The sequence below is a fragment of the Lytechinus variegatus genome, chromosome 6 (assembly GCF_018143015.1).
Source record: "Lytechinus variegatus isolate NC3 chromosome 6, Lvar_3.0, whole genome shotgun sequence".
Classification (NCBI taxonomy): Eukaryota; Metazoa; Echinodermata; class Echinoidea; order Temnopleuroida; family Toxopneustidae; genus Lytechinus; species Lytechinus variegatus.
This window is the reverse complement of record NC_054745.1, coordinates 13,236,023-13,253,100: the sequence shown is the minus strand read 5'-3', so window position 1 is coordinate 13,253,100 and position 17,078 is coordinate 13,236,023. Positions and strand designations below refer to the sequence as shown.

The 17,078-nt window shown below is 37.1% G+C and overlaps 1 protein-coding gene across 1 annotated transcript in view; it reads left to right on the top strand.

The window, feature by feature from the left end:
* Positions 1 to 12,705, top strand: part of LOC121417033 (tryptophan 2,3-dioxygenase A-like) — a 30,935-nt gene extending 18,230 nt beyond the window's left edge. Inside the window, exons 6-10 of the mRNA XM_041610585.1 lie at positions 7,220 to 7,327; positions 7,971 to 8,079; positions 8,678 to 8,815; positions 10,046 to 10,136; positions 12,043 to 12,705. Coding sequence (XP_041466519.1) covers positions 7,220 to 7,327; positions 7,971 to 8,079; positions 8,678 to 8,815; positions 10,046 to 10,136; positions 12,043 to 12,166 — 570 coding nt within the window. The 3' untranslated portion in view covers positions 12,167 to 12,705. The remainder of the gene's footprint in view (positions 1 to 7,219; positions 7,328 to 7,970; positions 8,080 to 8,677; positions 8,816 to 10,045; positions 10,137 to 12,042) is intronic.
* The last annotated feature ends 4,373 nt before the right edge of the window (positions 12,706 to 17,078 follow it).

Sequence of the window (17,078 nt, the reverse complement as noted above, 5' to 3'; positions counted from 1 at the left end):
CAGCGCATCATATCTGCCTCAAATCGTAGCAAGAGAGTGGCAGCGTCGTACTATCAGCGTATTACCATCGCCTTCAGCGCAGGTCCGTCGCAGTGAAGTTGTTACGATACTGCAACAAATAACAAGTAAATTTGATTTTTTTTTTATTTCCTCTTTTTTATTACAGGAAATAATTATACATAAATAAAACAAATAATGATCTTACATAAATCTCTTGAAGTGTCCGATGTAAAATCCCGAAGTGATGATACTATATCCAAGTAATAATCCAAATGATAAAATCCCAGTTGACTGGCGAAAATTCACAATGATGGCGATGATGAAACTGATGTTGAAGTCCGATGAATAATAAGAGTCACTGCAACGAGTTGAAATGTCCGTGAAGACGATGTTGATGATGATTAACAGTCAATTTCAGCAATCCATGGGTTGAAGCGTGTTCATTGAACAGGTTGATGATGTTGATGATCTTTATGAGAACTGATAATTTCTCTCTCAAAATAACTGCAAACAGTTCATTGATGCATAAACTGCTCTGATCTGATCTGGTGAAGTGATCTCATATGATGTGATGTGATCTCCTGCTCTCATATGATGTGATGGTGTGATCAAGTGATCTAATATGATGTGATGATCTTGAAGAATCCGCCAGCTTTATATAGTTTGCAGCTATTCTTCTAGAATTCACTATTAAGGAAGGTTCTAGCATTTTCTTTAAAAAAACTCTCCTTTCAGGAGCAGTCAAAATCCAGAACACTCTTGAATGACCTCATTGAAATCAAGAGTGTCAATAACATAGCTAAGCCTATTGTTCCTAATCTCTATTCAGAAATAACAATAAAACTCCTTGGCCTTTTAAATAGGCAAGGCCTGCATAATAAAAAGACATTCCAGAATGTTCTTTACAATTCTTGGCTATCCTTAAAGGGAAATAACTAATAGATTAATGTAACTGCTTTCACAATTCTTCTACAATTATTCTTATATGTAACACCTCCCCCACCAGGGAAAAGAAAGCTTTACCGTAGTAAAGGTTTCTTTAAGATTACTTTTTCTTTTAACTGTTCAAACTCATCTTGATAAATTGTTTACAGTTATCGTGTACAAAGATATAGTACTTAATGAACATGTTAAAATAAATGAACATCAAAGATGTTTTCTTCAAATGACACACTTGGTCAAAATCATGAAAATTTTCACTTTTTATACTCTTGATAGAGCATCAGCAATTACATTATTCTTTCCCTTTATGTGTACAATTTTCAAAGGGAATGGTTGGAGCATTAGGCTCCATCTATACAGTCTTTGATTCTTTGTTTTGAATTTCTCCAAAAACACAAGAGGATTGTGATCTGTATAGACTGTAATCTCTCCATTGGTTAGATACACCTCAAACTGCTGAAGGGCTAGTACGAGACTCAGGGCCTCTTTTTCAATAGTTGAGTACTTCTTCTGAAATCTATTGAGTTTCTTAGAGAAGTAGCACACTGGTTTTTCGATGCCTTTTTCATCTTCTTGGAGCAATACTGCTCCTACTCCAACATCACATGCATCAATTGCTACTTTGAATGGCTTTGTGAAGTTTGGAGCTGCCAAAATAGGCTCATTCACCAAAATGGCCTTTAATTTCTCAAATGATCTTTGACATTCGTCAGACCAAACATACTTCACTTTTGCCTTCAGCAGGTTTGTCAGAGGACTAACCACAGTACTGTAATTTGGAACAAATTTCCTGTAGAAGCCACTCATACCTAAGAATCTGAGCAATTCTTTCTTAGTTGTGGGAATTGGGAAGTCTAAGATAGCTTGTATCTTGGCTTCTCTTGATAGCACTTGCCCTTGACCAACCACATGACCAAGATATGTGACCTTTGCCTTGGCAAATTCACTTTTCATCAGATTCACTACTAGATTGGCTTTGTCCAGCCTGTCAAACAGTGCTCGCAAATGATTCAGATGATCATTCCAAGTATCACTGTATACTAGGATGTCGTCAATGTATACGACACAATTGTCAAGTCCGGCAATCACTTGATTTGTCAACCTTTGGAAGGTTGCTGGTGCATTTTTCATTCCAAAAGCCATGACTTTGCATTGAAACAAGCCTCCAGGTGTAACAAAGGCTGATATCTCTTTGGCTCGGTCAGTCAGTGGCACTTGCCAATATCCTTTAAGCAAGTCTATCTTTGTGATATAGGCAGAATTTCCAACCCTATCAATACAATCTTCTAACCTAGGAATTGGATACGAGTCAGTCTTAGTTACTGCATTTACCTTTCGGTAATCAATGCAAAATCTCTGAGAGCCATCTGGCTTTGGAACCATTACAATGGGGGAACTCCAACTGCTCTGACTCGGTTCGATTATGTCATTATCTAACATAAACTGTATTTCCTTATTCACCATTTCCAACTTGCTTGGATTGAGCCTATAAGGATTCTGTTTGATAGGTCTTACATCACCTACGTCTACATCATGTACAGTTAAAGGTGTACGACCTGGTTTGTCTTTACATACATTCTCATATTCTCTTAACAGGCCAGATATATCATTTCTCTGATCTTCAGGCAGGTGTTTTAATGCCTCCTCCATATTTCCTAAGATCTCTGAGTTAGATAACTTTACACCACATGGTTCGTTCTTAGATACATCTGTATAAGACAATTCATTATCTGTCTTTTCATAGCATTCTTCTTCATGTACATTTACATGTTTTTCTTTAACCTGTGTTGTACCTATTGGCTGACTAGCCTCTCGCTCAAAGTATTCTTTTAACATGTTTACATGACAAACTCTTTGAGACTTTCTTCGATCAGGGGTACTGATCACATAGTTGACATCATTCAATTTCTTTTTGACTATGTAGGGACCACTAAACCTAGCTTTCAAGGGCTCACCTTGCAAAGGCAACAACACTAATACTTTGTCTCCAGGCTTGAAACTTCGCTCTTTTGCATTTTTGTCAGCATGAGCTTTCATTTTTCCCTGCGACTCTTTCAAGTGTTCCTTAGCCACATCACAAGCTTTTGAGAGCCTTTCTCTAAACTTTGACACATAGTCTAGAAGGTTTACATCATCATCCTGAACCATAAACCTCTCTTTGATAAGCTTTAGAGGACCCCTAACCTCATGACCATAGACCAATTCAAATGGACTGAAACCTGTGGACTCATTCGGGGAATCCCTAGTTGCAAACAGTAGGAATGAGATCCCTTTATCCCAGTCATCGGGATAGTCTTCACAATAAGCCCTAATCATGGTCTTCAAAGTCTGATGATAGCGTTCTAACGCTCCTTGGGACTGTGGGTGATAAGCAGAGGACTTGATCTGCTTTATTCCCAACTCCTTCATAACTTGCTGAAATATTCCTGACATGAAATTTGACCCTTGATCAGATTGAATTTCCTTCGGCAAACCGTACCTAGTGAAAAACTGCACTAACGCATGCACCACTGTCTTTGCAGTGATACTCCTCAAAGGTATCGCCTCTGGAAACCGTGTAGACAAGTCCATAATCGTCAGGAGAAATCTGTGACCCGACCTCGTTCTGGGTAAGGGTCCGACACAATCAACAAGAACCCTAGAAAAAGGTTCATCAAATGCAGGAATGGGTATCAATGGAGCAGGCTTGATAGAAGGCTGTGCCTTACCAATAATCTGACATGTGTGACATGTCTTACAGAAATGCACAACATCTTTGTGCATCTTAGGCCAATAGAAATGCCTCATAATTCTATCTTCTGTCTTCCGAATACCGACATGACCTGCCATAGGTAACTCATGAGCCATTTTCAGAATATCTGTGCGGTAACAAGGAGGAACTACAACCTGGTGAATTATACACCAATCTTCATCAGCTGGTCTCCGGGGAGGTCTCCATTTCCTCATCAAAATGTCATCTTTGACATAAAAGCACTCAGGAACCTTATCAGCCTCAGCCTCAGAACATGCTTTCTGTGACAAGCTTTTTAATTCTGGGTCTGCCTGTTGTGCCTGTACAAGGGAGGATTTACTAAACAAACTACCATTGTTAGCAACAGAGCCTTCAACACTATCCCCATTCAAATCCTTGAAAAAGGTTTCAGCTAACCAGACATCAGTACTCTCCTCTACATCAGCAGATTCCGCATCATCCTTTTCAGCTCTACGAGTCTGAGACCTAGTAACAACACAATCCGGGAAAATCCCTGGAAAATCTTCCTGCAACAATTCAGTTTCAGCTACCTCAACGGGCTTTTCCGAAACCACTGGAGATGCAACAACTTTATCTCCAGCCAAGTCGTTACCTAACAAGAAATCAACACCTTTCATGGGTAATTCTGGAACGACACCAACAGTCACAGGACCACTAACTAGGTCACACTTTAAGTCGACCTTATGCAAAGGAACCGACATGAAATTTGGGCCAATACCTTGAACTAAGACGTTGGCATTCTCTGAACTCTCCGGAGGAAGAGCCGAATCCCCTGGCACCATCAGGGACTGTGCAGCCCCTGTATCCCTAAGGATCACCACTGACCTACCAGCAGCACCAGTCGAACAAGGGGATACTTCACCATCATGCAAAAAACTTCTAAAAGTTTCATCGACCTGTTTGACTTTATCAGCAAATACCAGAGAAACACTCTCAACATCTCGATTGGGCTCTGATGGAACAAACTCCATCGAGGGAACACTTGTTTGCTTGACAAAACCCATGTCTTTCTTAACCTTGGTTGGCATTCCAACCAATTTCCAACATGATTCTTTCAAATGTCCCGGTTTATGACAATGAGTACAAATTTTGGAACTACGACTCTCAGACCTTTTGGTTGATTCTGTGCCCCCCACTAGCCTGATTCTTGTTAGCGTCTTTGTCCTTGCTTGCATATTTTCCCTCACTAGGTTTATTGTGGGATTCAAATGACCCTTTACCTTTCTTTTTCCAATAATTCTTGAAAGGAGGCCTATCTCCACTACCCTTATGTGTGACCTCAAATTCATCAGCTATTATGGCTGCTTTACTGACTTCAGTAACTCTATAGTCATCTAAGTGAGATTTAATGCCAAAAGGAAGACTCTTTTTGAATTCTTCTAGGAGGACAACTTCCCTAAGGTGAACAAAATCTTTGTCAACTTTCAGTGATCTGTACCACTTATCGAACATCATCTCTTGTTCCCTAGCAAATTCAACATACGTCTGGCCTGTTTGTCTTTGCATGTTCCTAAATTTATGTCTGTACGCTTCTGGTACCAACTCATATGCATTGAGAATTGTTTCTTTTACTGTAGCATAGTCACATGATTGCGTTTCAGAGAGCGAAGAATAGACTTTTGCAGCCTTTCCAACAAAAACACTTTGGAGGAGAAGAGTCCAGTATTCCTCGGGCCAATTCAGTCTCTTGGCCACTTTTTCAAATGACACAAAATATGTATCAATGCCCTCTTCATCAAATTTTGGCACAAGGCGAATATTTTTCGCCACATCAAAGCCTTGGGGAGATTTATCTTAACAGAGTTAGTATTAGTATTTGCATGAGCTAACTCCATTTCTTTCAACTTTAACTGGTACTCCAATCTCATTTTCTCCATTTCTATTTCCTTTTTAAGGTGTTCTTTGATTTTCTCTTTCTCGACATTCTCTTTCATTTTCATTTCCATTTCAAACTTTGCAAGTTGAATCTGAGCATCATCTGAAACAGTAACAGAAATTTCAGACTCCTCTGTAAGCTTCATGTGACTAGCTAACAAGTCAATTATCTCTGCCTTCCTTAAACCTGGGGCTAGAGATACACCCAAATGATCACAAATTGTTATCAAATCATCTTTCTTCAGTGACTTCAAATGATCATATGACAATTCTGTCATTGCAAGAAATTCTTCAACATCAAATGTAGCCATAGTGATATACACAAATACAAGCAAGTAATAACACAGTACAGTATATTCTAGAACTTTCCAAAATGTTTCCAATTCAAATTGGCTTTTGTTTCAAATTGACTTTCGTCTCAAATTGGCTTTCGTTTCCTGAAAAACTGTTTTTAGTTTCAAATTGGCTTGTACAAATTGGCTTTTGTTTCCAATTGCCTTGGCTTGTACAAATTTGGTTTTCGTTTCCCGGACAAGCCCCCAAAATTATTTGTTACGATACTGCAACAAATAACAAGTAAATTTGATTTTTTTTATTTCCTCTTTTTTATTACAGGAAATAATTATACATAAATAAAACAAATAATGATCTTACATAAATCTCTTGAAGTGTCCGATGTAAAATCCCGAAGTGATGATACTATATCCAAGTAATAATCCAAATGATAAAATCCCAGTTGACTGGCGAAAATTCACAATGATGGCGATGATGAAACTGATGTTGAAGTCCGATGAATAATAAGAGTCACTGCAACGAGTTGAAATGTCCGTGAAGACGATGTTGATGATGATTAACAGTCAATTTCAGCAATCCATGGGTTGAAGCGTGTTCATTGAACAGGTTGATGATGTTGATGATCTTTATGAGAACTGATAATTTCTCTCTCAAAATAACTGCAAACAGTTCATTGATGCATAAACTGCTCTGATCTGATCTGGTGAAGTGATCTCATATGATGTGATGTGATCTCCTGCTCTCATATGATGTGATGGTGTGATCAAGTGATCTAATATGATGTGATGATCTTGAAGAATCCGCCAGCTTTATATAGTTTGCAGCTATTCTTCTAGAATTCACTATTAAGGAAGGTTCTAGCATTTTCTTAAAAAAAACTCTCCTTTCAGGAGCAGTCAAAATCCAGAACACTCTTGAATGACCTCATTGAAATCAAGAGTGTCAATAACATAGCTAAGCCTATTGTTCCTAATCTCTATTCAGAAATAACAATAAAACTCCTTGGCCTTTTAAATAGGCAAGGCCTGCATAATAAAAAGACATTCCAGAATGTTCTTTACAATTCTTGGCTATCCTTAAAGGGAAATAACTAATAGATTAATGTAACTGCTTTCACAATTCTTCTACAATTATTCTTATATGTAACACAGTGCAATCGCCTCGCGGGCTAAAAATAGAATTCGAGGACGATTCCGCTACGCTTTGCGGGATTTAGACAGATCGCCATGGTCGCCATGATCGCCATCCTAGTGAGATGGGGGCCTACAGAGAGGCCTAATCGCCCCTAACAATGCCTAGTTGTTAGTTATTCTTCTATTATTCCCAACCATATATCTTGAATTTTATGAATCCTAGCGATGGCTGGAGCAGACACATGGATTGGAGGAAGATGGATTCAATTTTTGGAAGAGATTCGGTGAGAAGGTAGATGAACGTCTCAAGGATATCAAGGACAGGGAAGAGGTTAGTGATTCCACATTGATGATATAGTAGTGGTAATATTCCTTTCTGGTTACCAGAGCTATCTTGGTCGCAGGAATGTCTGAGTTTCGATGGGCACTAGTTTTATCTTTCCTCCGATTAAAAAACTTAACGTGTTAGTCGTGATAAGATGAATATCTTTGGAATTTAATGCATGCATAATAGAAATTACTCCGACTAGGATCTTATAAGTCGTTGCAAATTGTTGAAAATCGTTGAAAATCAAGTTGCGCATGATTTTTTTAGAGTTGCTATTGATTGCAACTCTTTCAGCAACAGGCCCCCAGTCTTGCGTTTAAGAAGAGGATAATTTTTAGAATCTTTGCAGTTTACCAAGGGTTAGTATGATTCCAAACAAATATAGCGAAGAAAGAGATCATGAAATACGTGACAAAAATCAAATACACAATCATTGTGAGTACCAATATTGCAAAACTGCTTAATACATTTTAGTTCTAAGTGCTAGAAACATAGAAAAAATTAAGAGAATGATAATAACTGCTGAAAATTAAGGGGTGGGGGAATAAAATACAAGATAACATAAACGCAATCCTAGACAAGGTAAACAAGTTGAGAGTAGTGTCGATAAAAATATATCTTTTTTTTATAAACTATTTATTGTTAGGTGGCCGATGCTGAAGAAAAGCCTGTATTAAAGAAGGAGCACGATGTATGCAAGGATATCTTTCAAAAAGTTCTCAACGAGGATGAATATAAGAAATTACTGGCAAGAAGTATGTCTCAAATATATATAAAATGTATGTGTGAGTGTGTTTGTGTGTGGGCGAGAGGGTGTGTGGGTAAGTGGTTGTGTGTAAAAATATTATTTTTATTATTTATCGGTTATAATTGTTACTTTTTTATCATTAATTGTATTATTATTTATCAGTATTATTTGTTATTATTAACATATTTTCATTGCTTCTACTATTGTTATCATTATTATTATTTACCTATATCGAGAACATTATTTCGTTATATAACGAGATCATTTCTATAAACGTTACTTTAGAATAGCAAGCTATCATCTATGAGCAAGATTTGTGGTTATCGTTGGTTTCTTTGTTAGCCGCAATTAAGCGCAATTTTCCCTAATTACAGATGGTCGAGGACGGGACATTAGACCTTAAATACGGAGAGTGGAGGTGGAAGGAGAGAGTGGGTCCATGAGGGCAGAGAAATATAGAGGTTGGTAGGTAGGTTGATAGATTGATTGATATATGAATGGATAGATAGATAGGTAGGTAGATAGATAGATAGAAGAATAAGAGAGAGAGAAGAGATGGGGAAAAAAGGCATTTAACCTTTTTCTTTTCGCATTGTTCACTACAGAGGAAGTAAGACTTTCACACAAAGCTCTACAGGGGGCGCTAATGATCTCCTTCTACCGGAATGAGACAAGGCTCCAGCAATCATTTCAGTTCTTGACTAAACTCGTTGATGTGGACGCCTTTTTGAGCAAATGGCGATGTAAGCTATCTTAATTACGTTTCAACCCCTCCTGAAAAGAAGACAGTGTCTGACGGTGTGTTCAGAGTGCGGGATGTTATGTGAAATCGCCTTAAATCTTATATTAAATATGAGCATTTCAACAGCAAAATAGCCCCCAAAACGGACATACTGAAGCTTTTCGACAAACACTCTTTGGAATAAAATTTGCAAAAATGTCTAGAACGTTAAAGCAAAAAAAAAATAAATAATGGAACCGAAAATTTCAACAGTGTGAATCACATATTCAACCATGTGAACACACTGTGAACAGTCACACACTGTCAAGGTGCCCACAGTGTAAGTCACGCTCTTTTACTGTTTTATGAATAATATTTTCACACGTTTCGCTGTGTGAACAAACGGTAATTGCCCCCTGTGACACACTGTTCTTTCCAAAAGGGAACTTTCTTATTTTACCTTTGTTTCCTTCTTTTCATGGAATCCAATGAACATGATTCAGTGCTCCATATTCTGTCAATGTGTTCGCATTGTGTCCTCTGGTTCCTGTTGTACAAAGAGTTACGATTGATCCAATCAATCGTAACTCTATGGAAATCCTCAGTGTCATATTTTTTTCTACGACAAATTTGCACAATGTCCTCTTTATGCAAAGACAAGCGCAGTGAATTTTAAAGAAAACAATGAACGCATGAATATACATCACAGCTAGAAAATATTTTGAACAAACATGCATAATATATGTTGACGTTGCTGAATTTCATGGTTGTGGTTAAGTAGATCGATTGTAACTCTTTGTAAGATGGGGCACAGTTCATTCTTGTCCCGTATCATATTTATGTAAATACACTCTGAACTCACACATACACACATCGTCGATGCGTCCACAGTGTAAAATTTATATCAACTTTGTTGAATTAGAGCATGTGCGCATATAAATAACAAATTAAATAAGTTTCCGATGAGGTCACACGAAGTTATACCCCTTCTCACATTTCTTATTTCTTTACACTATTCCCTCATTTTTTCTCATTCCCATGACTTGAAATGTACAGGGGGGCGGTCCGCCCCCAGCCAGATATATCACTGCCCCCACCTGGATATATATTTTTGTGATGAATATGTAGGGTTACAAGCCTGTGAATACATGCTTCCGAATCTGCGAATCGTGTACATGCATGCAGACGGGGGGGGGGGGTCACCAGTAAGCTAGTGAATGGGAATTATATTATCATAATTTTTTTGTTACAGACAATCATGTACTGATGGTACATCGTATGATTGGTGCTAAACCAGGAGCAGGGGGATCGTCCGGTTACCACTATCTCAAGGCAACTATCAGGTAATACAGTAATACATACATACATATACAGTGCGTATCAAAAAAAAAAGTTTACACTTTGAAGAAATCCTGTATAATTATACATTTGTAATATCCTGAAGATTTTTCCACGTTTTATCATTGGTACAGATCCATTTAAGCAAATGACGATATAACTATCGAAAAATATTTCCGCTTGAGTGAGCACCACTTATTTTTGAAAAGTTAGTGAAAAATGATTTGCGCAGAACTTTGAAATAGCTATGCGAATAAACGTAAACCTTTATTATGAAGAACACGTATACTTTAGCAAGCGAAATTGGTTTGAAGACATCTTTGACCACTTTTAACTTGTTTCTTTGCCCAATACACTTCGAAAAGTGCATTGCGCCCCGCCCTGCTCCCCCCACACCAAGGCCATCAAGACTATATTTTATTTACACTGAGCTGTGATTTACATAAAATGAATAAGGCTTGATTTTTATTTTGTTAATCATTGTCAAGCTTGGGAAAAGTGTGGAGAAATAAGTATTATATGAAAAATTAAATGTCGAGACACTTTAAATAGTAAAAACTTATTGAAAAAGTGCTGGAGATGTCTGATGTAAACTTTTGTTCAGATTTAGTTATGTCCTCAGATCCAGCTGGCACAAAAAGGGTAAAAGTTGTGCTTACTAAGTGTTGAAATTTCAATTTGGGTGGCAAAATTTGTTTTTAAAAATGCTTGAATGTATCTGTTTTATCTTAATTCACTAAAAGTAAAAGGGAAATGTAGGAAAACTGTATCGCAGGGTAAGTTTGATTTCGCCCTTTCCCCTTGACTCTGTGTGAAAACTAGCATTTCTGCGCAAACAGATTTCTGCGAGCTTTACCAAAATGGACAGTGCTCGCTCAAGTGTAACATTCTGTCAAAACGTTTACTTTCATTGGATAGATGAGACCCAAACCCAAGATTATATGTGAAAAAATTACCCACATGTTGTATATGTTGTTTTTAATTCCCAGAGCTTTTTCAAAGTATTAACCTTTTTTGATACGCACTGTATATATATATATATACATGTATATATATATATATATATATATATATATATATATATATATATATATATATATATATATATATATATATATAAATATATATATATATATATATATATATAGTGTATAGAAATGAATGAAGAGAACAATGGTAGGCGTAGCTTAAATCAAGGTTCCCCAGAGCTATCTACCCTTTTGGAAAAATTGATGATGCTGAAAAAATGTCTCTGCCGGGAATCGAACCCGGGCCCCCAGCTTTGAACGCCGGTGCCTTAACCACTAGACCACAGAGACGGGTTAATGGTAAGGGCAACCCTGATCCAATTGACCGTCAGAAAGACAGATTTTCGACACCATACCAATTATAATTTCCTTTGTCGGGTGAAGTTGGGTTTTGAACAATGACAAGCCGCCATGCCTCAGCTGGATCAAAGCTATTGCTTTGATACAAAGCATATATATGTATATATATGTGTATATATATATATATATATATATATATATATATAATCAAAGTGTACGTATATTGACGTCATGGAATTGTAAATTTTCTTAGGTGGGCGTTTCATTTTCAACATTGCAAAATAGTGAAAATATATATCTGGGACGTCGACATAGCAAAATCTTATTTAGTGACATGAAAGATTTTTACAATTATTTTCCAAGTCTTCCCCTCATCTTATTTTATTCATTCGTCTTTCTCCTCTTTTGTTCCCCTTTCTTTTTTTTCTCCTCTCTTTTTCCCTCCTTTTTCTTTTTTTTTTCTTTCTTTCTTTCCTTTTTTTTTCTTTTATTGGTCTGCCAATAGAAGGGGGCGGGCCCCTCGCCCCCTGGATCCTCCTATGCAATGTAATAATTATACTTCATTTTTGTTCTCTCTCCTCAGTGACAAGTACCGAGTATTTCTAGACTTTTTCAACCTTTCGACCTTCTACTTACCCCAGAAGTTCGTTCCTGTGCTTACTGAGAGTATGAAAACTTTCCTTTCCCCGGCTGGGAATCAAAAGTAGTCAATGATATTGTCAGGGACCCGTTTCATAAAACTTTTCATTAGCAGTTAAAAGCTACCGAAATCTTTCTATTGGATTGGCTAACGATAAATTTATAGAAATCGGACATTTTGTACTGTAACACGTCTCTATGAAATGGGACCGAGATCTTCAATTCAATTCAGGACCCTGTTGCATAAAGTTGTACTTAACCCTTTAGCACCTAGAGCCTGCGTGAAATGTGTCGGTTTACTCACTTGCGGAAAGGGCTATGCTGTGTTTCAATCAGATTTTTTCAATTAGTATTGCTCTTAATACATATTTTTTGTGCAGAATTTGGACAGCAAACATGCAATGGGTTATCCACAACAAGTATGGGCAGGTTTCATCACATATTTTTGATACTGTCTTGACTATAGCATGCTTAAGTCAGGCGGTTTAGTGGGTAAGCTGACCGCCGCTCTCAGGCGGCTTAGATACTAAAGGGTTAACTAAACAAAAATCAATCGAAAATTCATAGTACATGATTTTGATTGGTTGACAATCAAATCAGATATATATATATATATATATATATATATATATATATATATATATATATATATATATATATATATATATATATATATATATATATGTTTGCTTTCGCATACATTCGTAATTCCGAAGGTTCGTTAGTCCGAAAACGAAATGAGGTTTGTAATTCCGAAGGTTCGTAATTCCGAAGGTTCGTTAATCCGAAAAAAGAAATGAGGTTCGTAATTCCGAAGGTTCGTTAGTCCAATCACTAAATGATTAATTAACCTTATTTCGTTTTCGGACTAACGAACCCTCGGAGCAACGACCCATATTTCGTTTTCGGATTATCGAGCCTTTGGAACATTGAACCTTTTTTCGTTTTTTTCATCCGCACTCTTCAGGATGGTGGCAGGGTCGCTTGTTTTCCTGCTTTCTAGCATTGAGAGATCATCTACGTATTTCAAATGAGAATGAGCACTCTGCTCTTATGCACCATTGACCAAACAAATGAAAATAAGCGGACCTAAACAAGTTAACATTGAAAGTTATTATTATCATATAGATGTTTTCTAAAAGAATATTGTCTTTTATTAGCTATATAATTTGAAGGTATAATGAGAAAAATAATTATTACGATTGTTGAATTAAATTGTGCGAATGTGCACGATTGCAACATCAGCGCGCAAAGGGTACTCTAAATGTAGATTTCGTCAAAATGTCTTACGTAATAAATAAAACTAATGAAAACGTTACTATGGGAGAATAATTAAGAGGCTGTAACATTCTAATTTTTACTTTGGGAAAGACGTGGCGTTTAAACATACCGTATAAAGAATAACCTGGTGGAGATTTTTTTTTAAGAAATGGTTGTGTTACGTGTTTTTTATCAGCATGACTGTTTTAGCGTCTATTTGTGTGAGTGTGTATGAATGAGTGCGTGGTGTGAGAGAGGTTGAATGGCAAGTTGACGTACCCTTTTGAGGTTGAATCCATGTACTAAGTGTGAGGGAATGTCACTGTGCAAGGTGTGTTGGTATGGTTTACGTCGAGTAGGCGTGGACCCTAAATTTAAAGTGGGTGTGTCGATGTGATGTGCGAGGCCGAGTGGGTGTGTCCGATAGTTTCATGGTGCGATTAAGGGTGAACGAGCGAGTAATGTGGTATTGTGCGGTGATGTTGGCAGGTAAGTGCTATCGGAATGGCGAGCTTGTGTGACCGCTGAGCATTTAAGGGTAAATCTTCGAAGCGTGTAGGGGTTATGGGTGTGTAATATTGCGTTTCTCTTGCTTGGTGCGCCATTCAATATAGAGTGGGCGTGTCCATGTGATTGTGTGTAACGTTGTGTTTTCATTATAAACGCGTTGAATGTCGAGTGAGTGTGTCTTTTCACATTTGACCCTGTACATGTAAAGACTAGCTAACACTCTGCGATTCGTTGCGACGCGATTTTTCAAGAAATCGCAGTTTGCATTAAATATTAAAGTTCCAAGAAGTACACTCATTTTATTAAAAGTTTGGAATAATGTTAGGATTACTAAAATCATACTTTTACTTTGCGGCAAGCCCTGTGGTCGGAGTAAAGTCCAAATCGGCTTCAAGTCGCAGCCGATAATGACGTCATTACGATTTGGATTTGAATTTTCATTCAGGGAGACTTGAACTGAATTGATTTTCGATTTCAGTAATCCTACCACTATTCTGAACTGTGATCCGTAAGATTTTATTAGTTGGAATGTCCGTATGGAATGTTATTACATTTTTTTTTAATTCGGATCGCAATGAATCGCATAGCGTGGATGGGCTTTAGGGGTGAATGTATGAAGTGTGTGGTACGTGTTCTAGAGTGTGTGGTGTTATGGTGTTGGCGCGATGTTCTCCGTCGTGTGGGTGTGTATGGATGTAATTGAATGTTGCATAGTTTGTGGGATTGCAGCACACTGTGGATTCGATGTAAAGCTGACGGATGCTAACACCATCGCTGGGAATCGAACCCACGACCCTCTGTTTCAAAGGCAAGAGTCAGAACCACCGAGCCACAACGCTCCACTGTATACGATAAAGGGGACTGAAGTGTGTGTGGAGGGGGGGGGTCGGTAACGTCTATTCTCTTCTAGAAGCTTTATTTTCCATTCTTTAAAACATCATAAAGGTCATAATTTCACCTTGGCTTCGAGATACATGTATAATAAAAATTATTGTATTTTATTCCAATATAGATTTAGACTGTCAGCACGGGATGAACTATCACCATCATCCTCATCCATCTCCATCTTCATCATTATAAAATTATGAACAAAATAATAGTTTGATTTTTTATTTGATTTATTTATTTCTGCATTTACATCAGTATCAGAATTACAAAATACATACAGTATATACAATATATACAAAGGTAATACTTAATCATAACAAAATTATAATAGTCGCATAATATAAATATTGTAAACAAATACTAACAAGATATGTTATACATTTTTGACTCACCTGCATAGCAGATTGAGACTATAGGCGCCGCTTTTCCGACGGCGACGGCGGCGGCGTCAACATCAAATCTTAACCTGAGGTTAAGTTTTTGAAATGACATCATAACTTAGAAAGTATATGGACCTAGTTCATGAAACTTGGCCATAAGGTTAATCAAGTATTACTGAACATCCTATTGGAGTTTCATGTCACATGACCAAGGTCAAAGGTCATTTAGGGTCAATGAACTTAGACCATGTTGGAGGAATCAACATCAAAATCTTAACCTGAGGTTAAGTTTTTGAAATGACGTCATAACTTAGAAAGTATATGGACCTAGTTCATGAAACTTGAACATAAGATTAATCAGTAAACATCCTGCTTGAGTTTTATGTCACATGACCAAGGTCAAAGGTCATTTAGGGTCAATGAACTTTGGCCGAATTGGGGGTATCTGTTGAATCCCCATCATAACTTTGAAAGTTTATGGATCTGATTCATGAAACTTGGACATAATAGTAATCAAGCATCACTGAACATTTTGTGCAAGTTTCAGGTCTCATGATTAAGGTCAAAGGTCATTTAGGGTCAATGAACTTTGGAACAATGGGGGTATCTGTTGAATTCCCATCATAACTTTGAAAGTTTATGGATCTGATTCATGAAACTTGGACATAATAGTAATCAAGCATCACTGAACATTTTGTGCAAGTTTCAGGTCTCATGATTAAGGTCAAAGGTCATTTAGGGTCAATGAACTTTGGCACAATGGGGTATCTGTTGAATTACCATCATAACTTTGAAAGTTTATGGATCTGATTCATAAAACTTGGACATTAGAGTAATCAAGTATCACTGAACATCCTGTGCGCATTTCAGGTCACATGACCAAGGTCAAAGGTCAATGAACATTGGCCGAATTGGGTGTATCTGTTGAATTACCATCATAACTTTGAAAGTTTATGGATCTGATTCATGAAACTTGGACATAAGAGTAATCAAGTATCACTGAACATCCTGTGCGAGTTTCAGGTCACATGATCAAGGTCAAAGGTCATGTAAGGTCAATGAACTTTGGCCACGTTGGGTTTTTTTTGTTGAATAACCATCATATCTCTGTAAGTTTATTGGTCTAGTTCATAAAAAGTGGACATAATAGTAACCATGTATCACTGAACATCTTGTGCGAGTTAGAGTAGTTTTCAAAGTCAGCACTGCTGCTATATTGAACTGCATGATGCAGGTGAGACGGCCAGAGGCATTCCACTTTTTACCAAAAAAAATTATAAATGAGTGCAGGAGACCGCCATCGTGAGCGATTAGGCTTGTTGATGATGGAGGCCTCGTATCGTTAAAGGTACATAATAGTTCTTCATTGATCAAGTGGGTGCGGTGCAGGTGTATATGTGCAGGTGCGGCAGAGAGCAGTTGAGATATTAAGTTAGAGGGGGCTGCGTAAGATGTAATAATGTTACGTTTAATATTAGCTTACAAGGAGTATATTGTTGAACGTACATTTATAGAGCAGCTCCATTCTGCTTTATAAATGTATGTATTAATTTATTGAGTTTTATTCGGGGTTGTCATTTTTTAAAGCAATCTGTTTATTAATGGCAAACCTTCTCCTGCAAACTGTAAATGTTATATTTTCTTTGTTTGTAGTAGATCATATTTGTTTAGAATGACATTTTATTTTGTATTTTTTTCTTTATGATTCATACCAAAATCAATTACCGATATATTATGTTTGTAACGTAATGAAAATTGTATTGTATACCAATGTTATGAATGCAGAAGAAAAAATATATCAAATCAAATCAAACTAAAGAAAAAATATAAATAGAGTAATACTTAATGGTAAATAATATGAAACTTATAGTATAATTTGGACAATGTGAAAGGAATTAGCGACATCTGCATAGAGTATTTCAAATGGCTCATTCGCCATGTT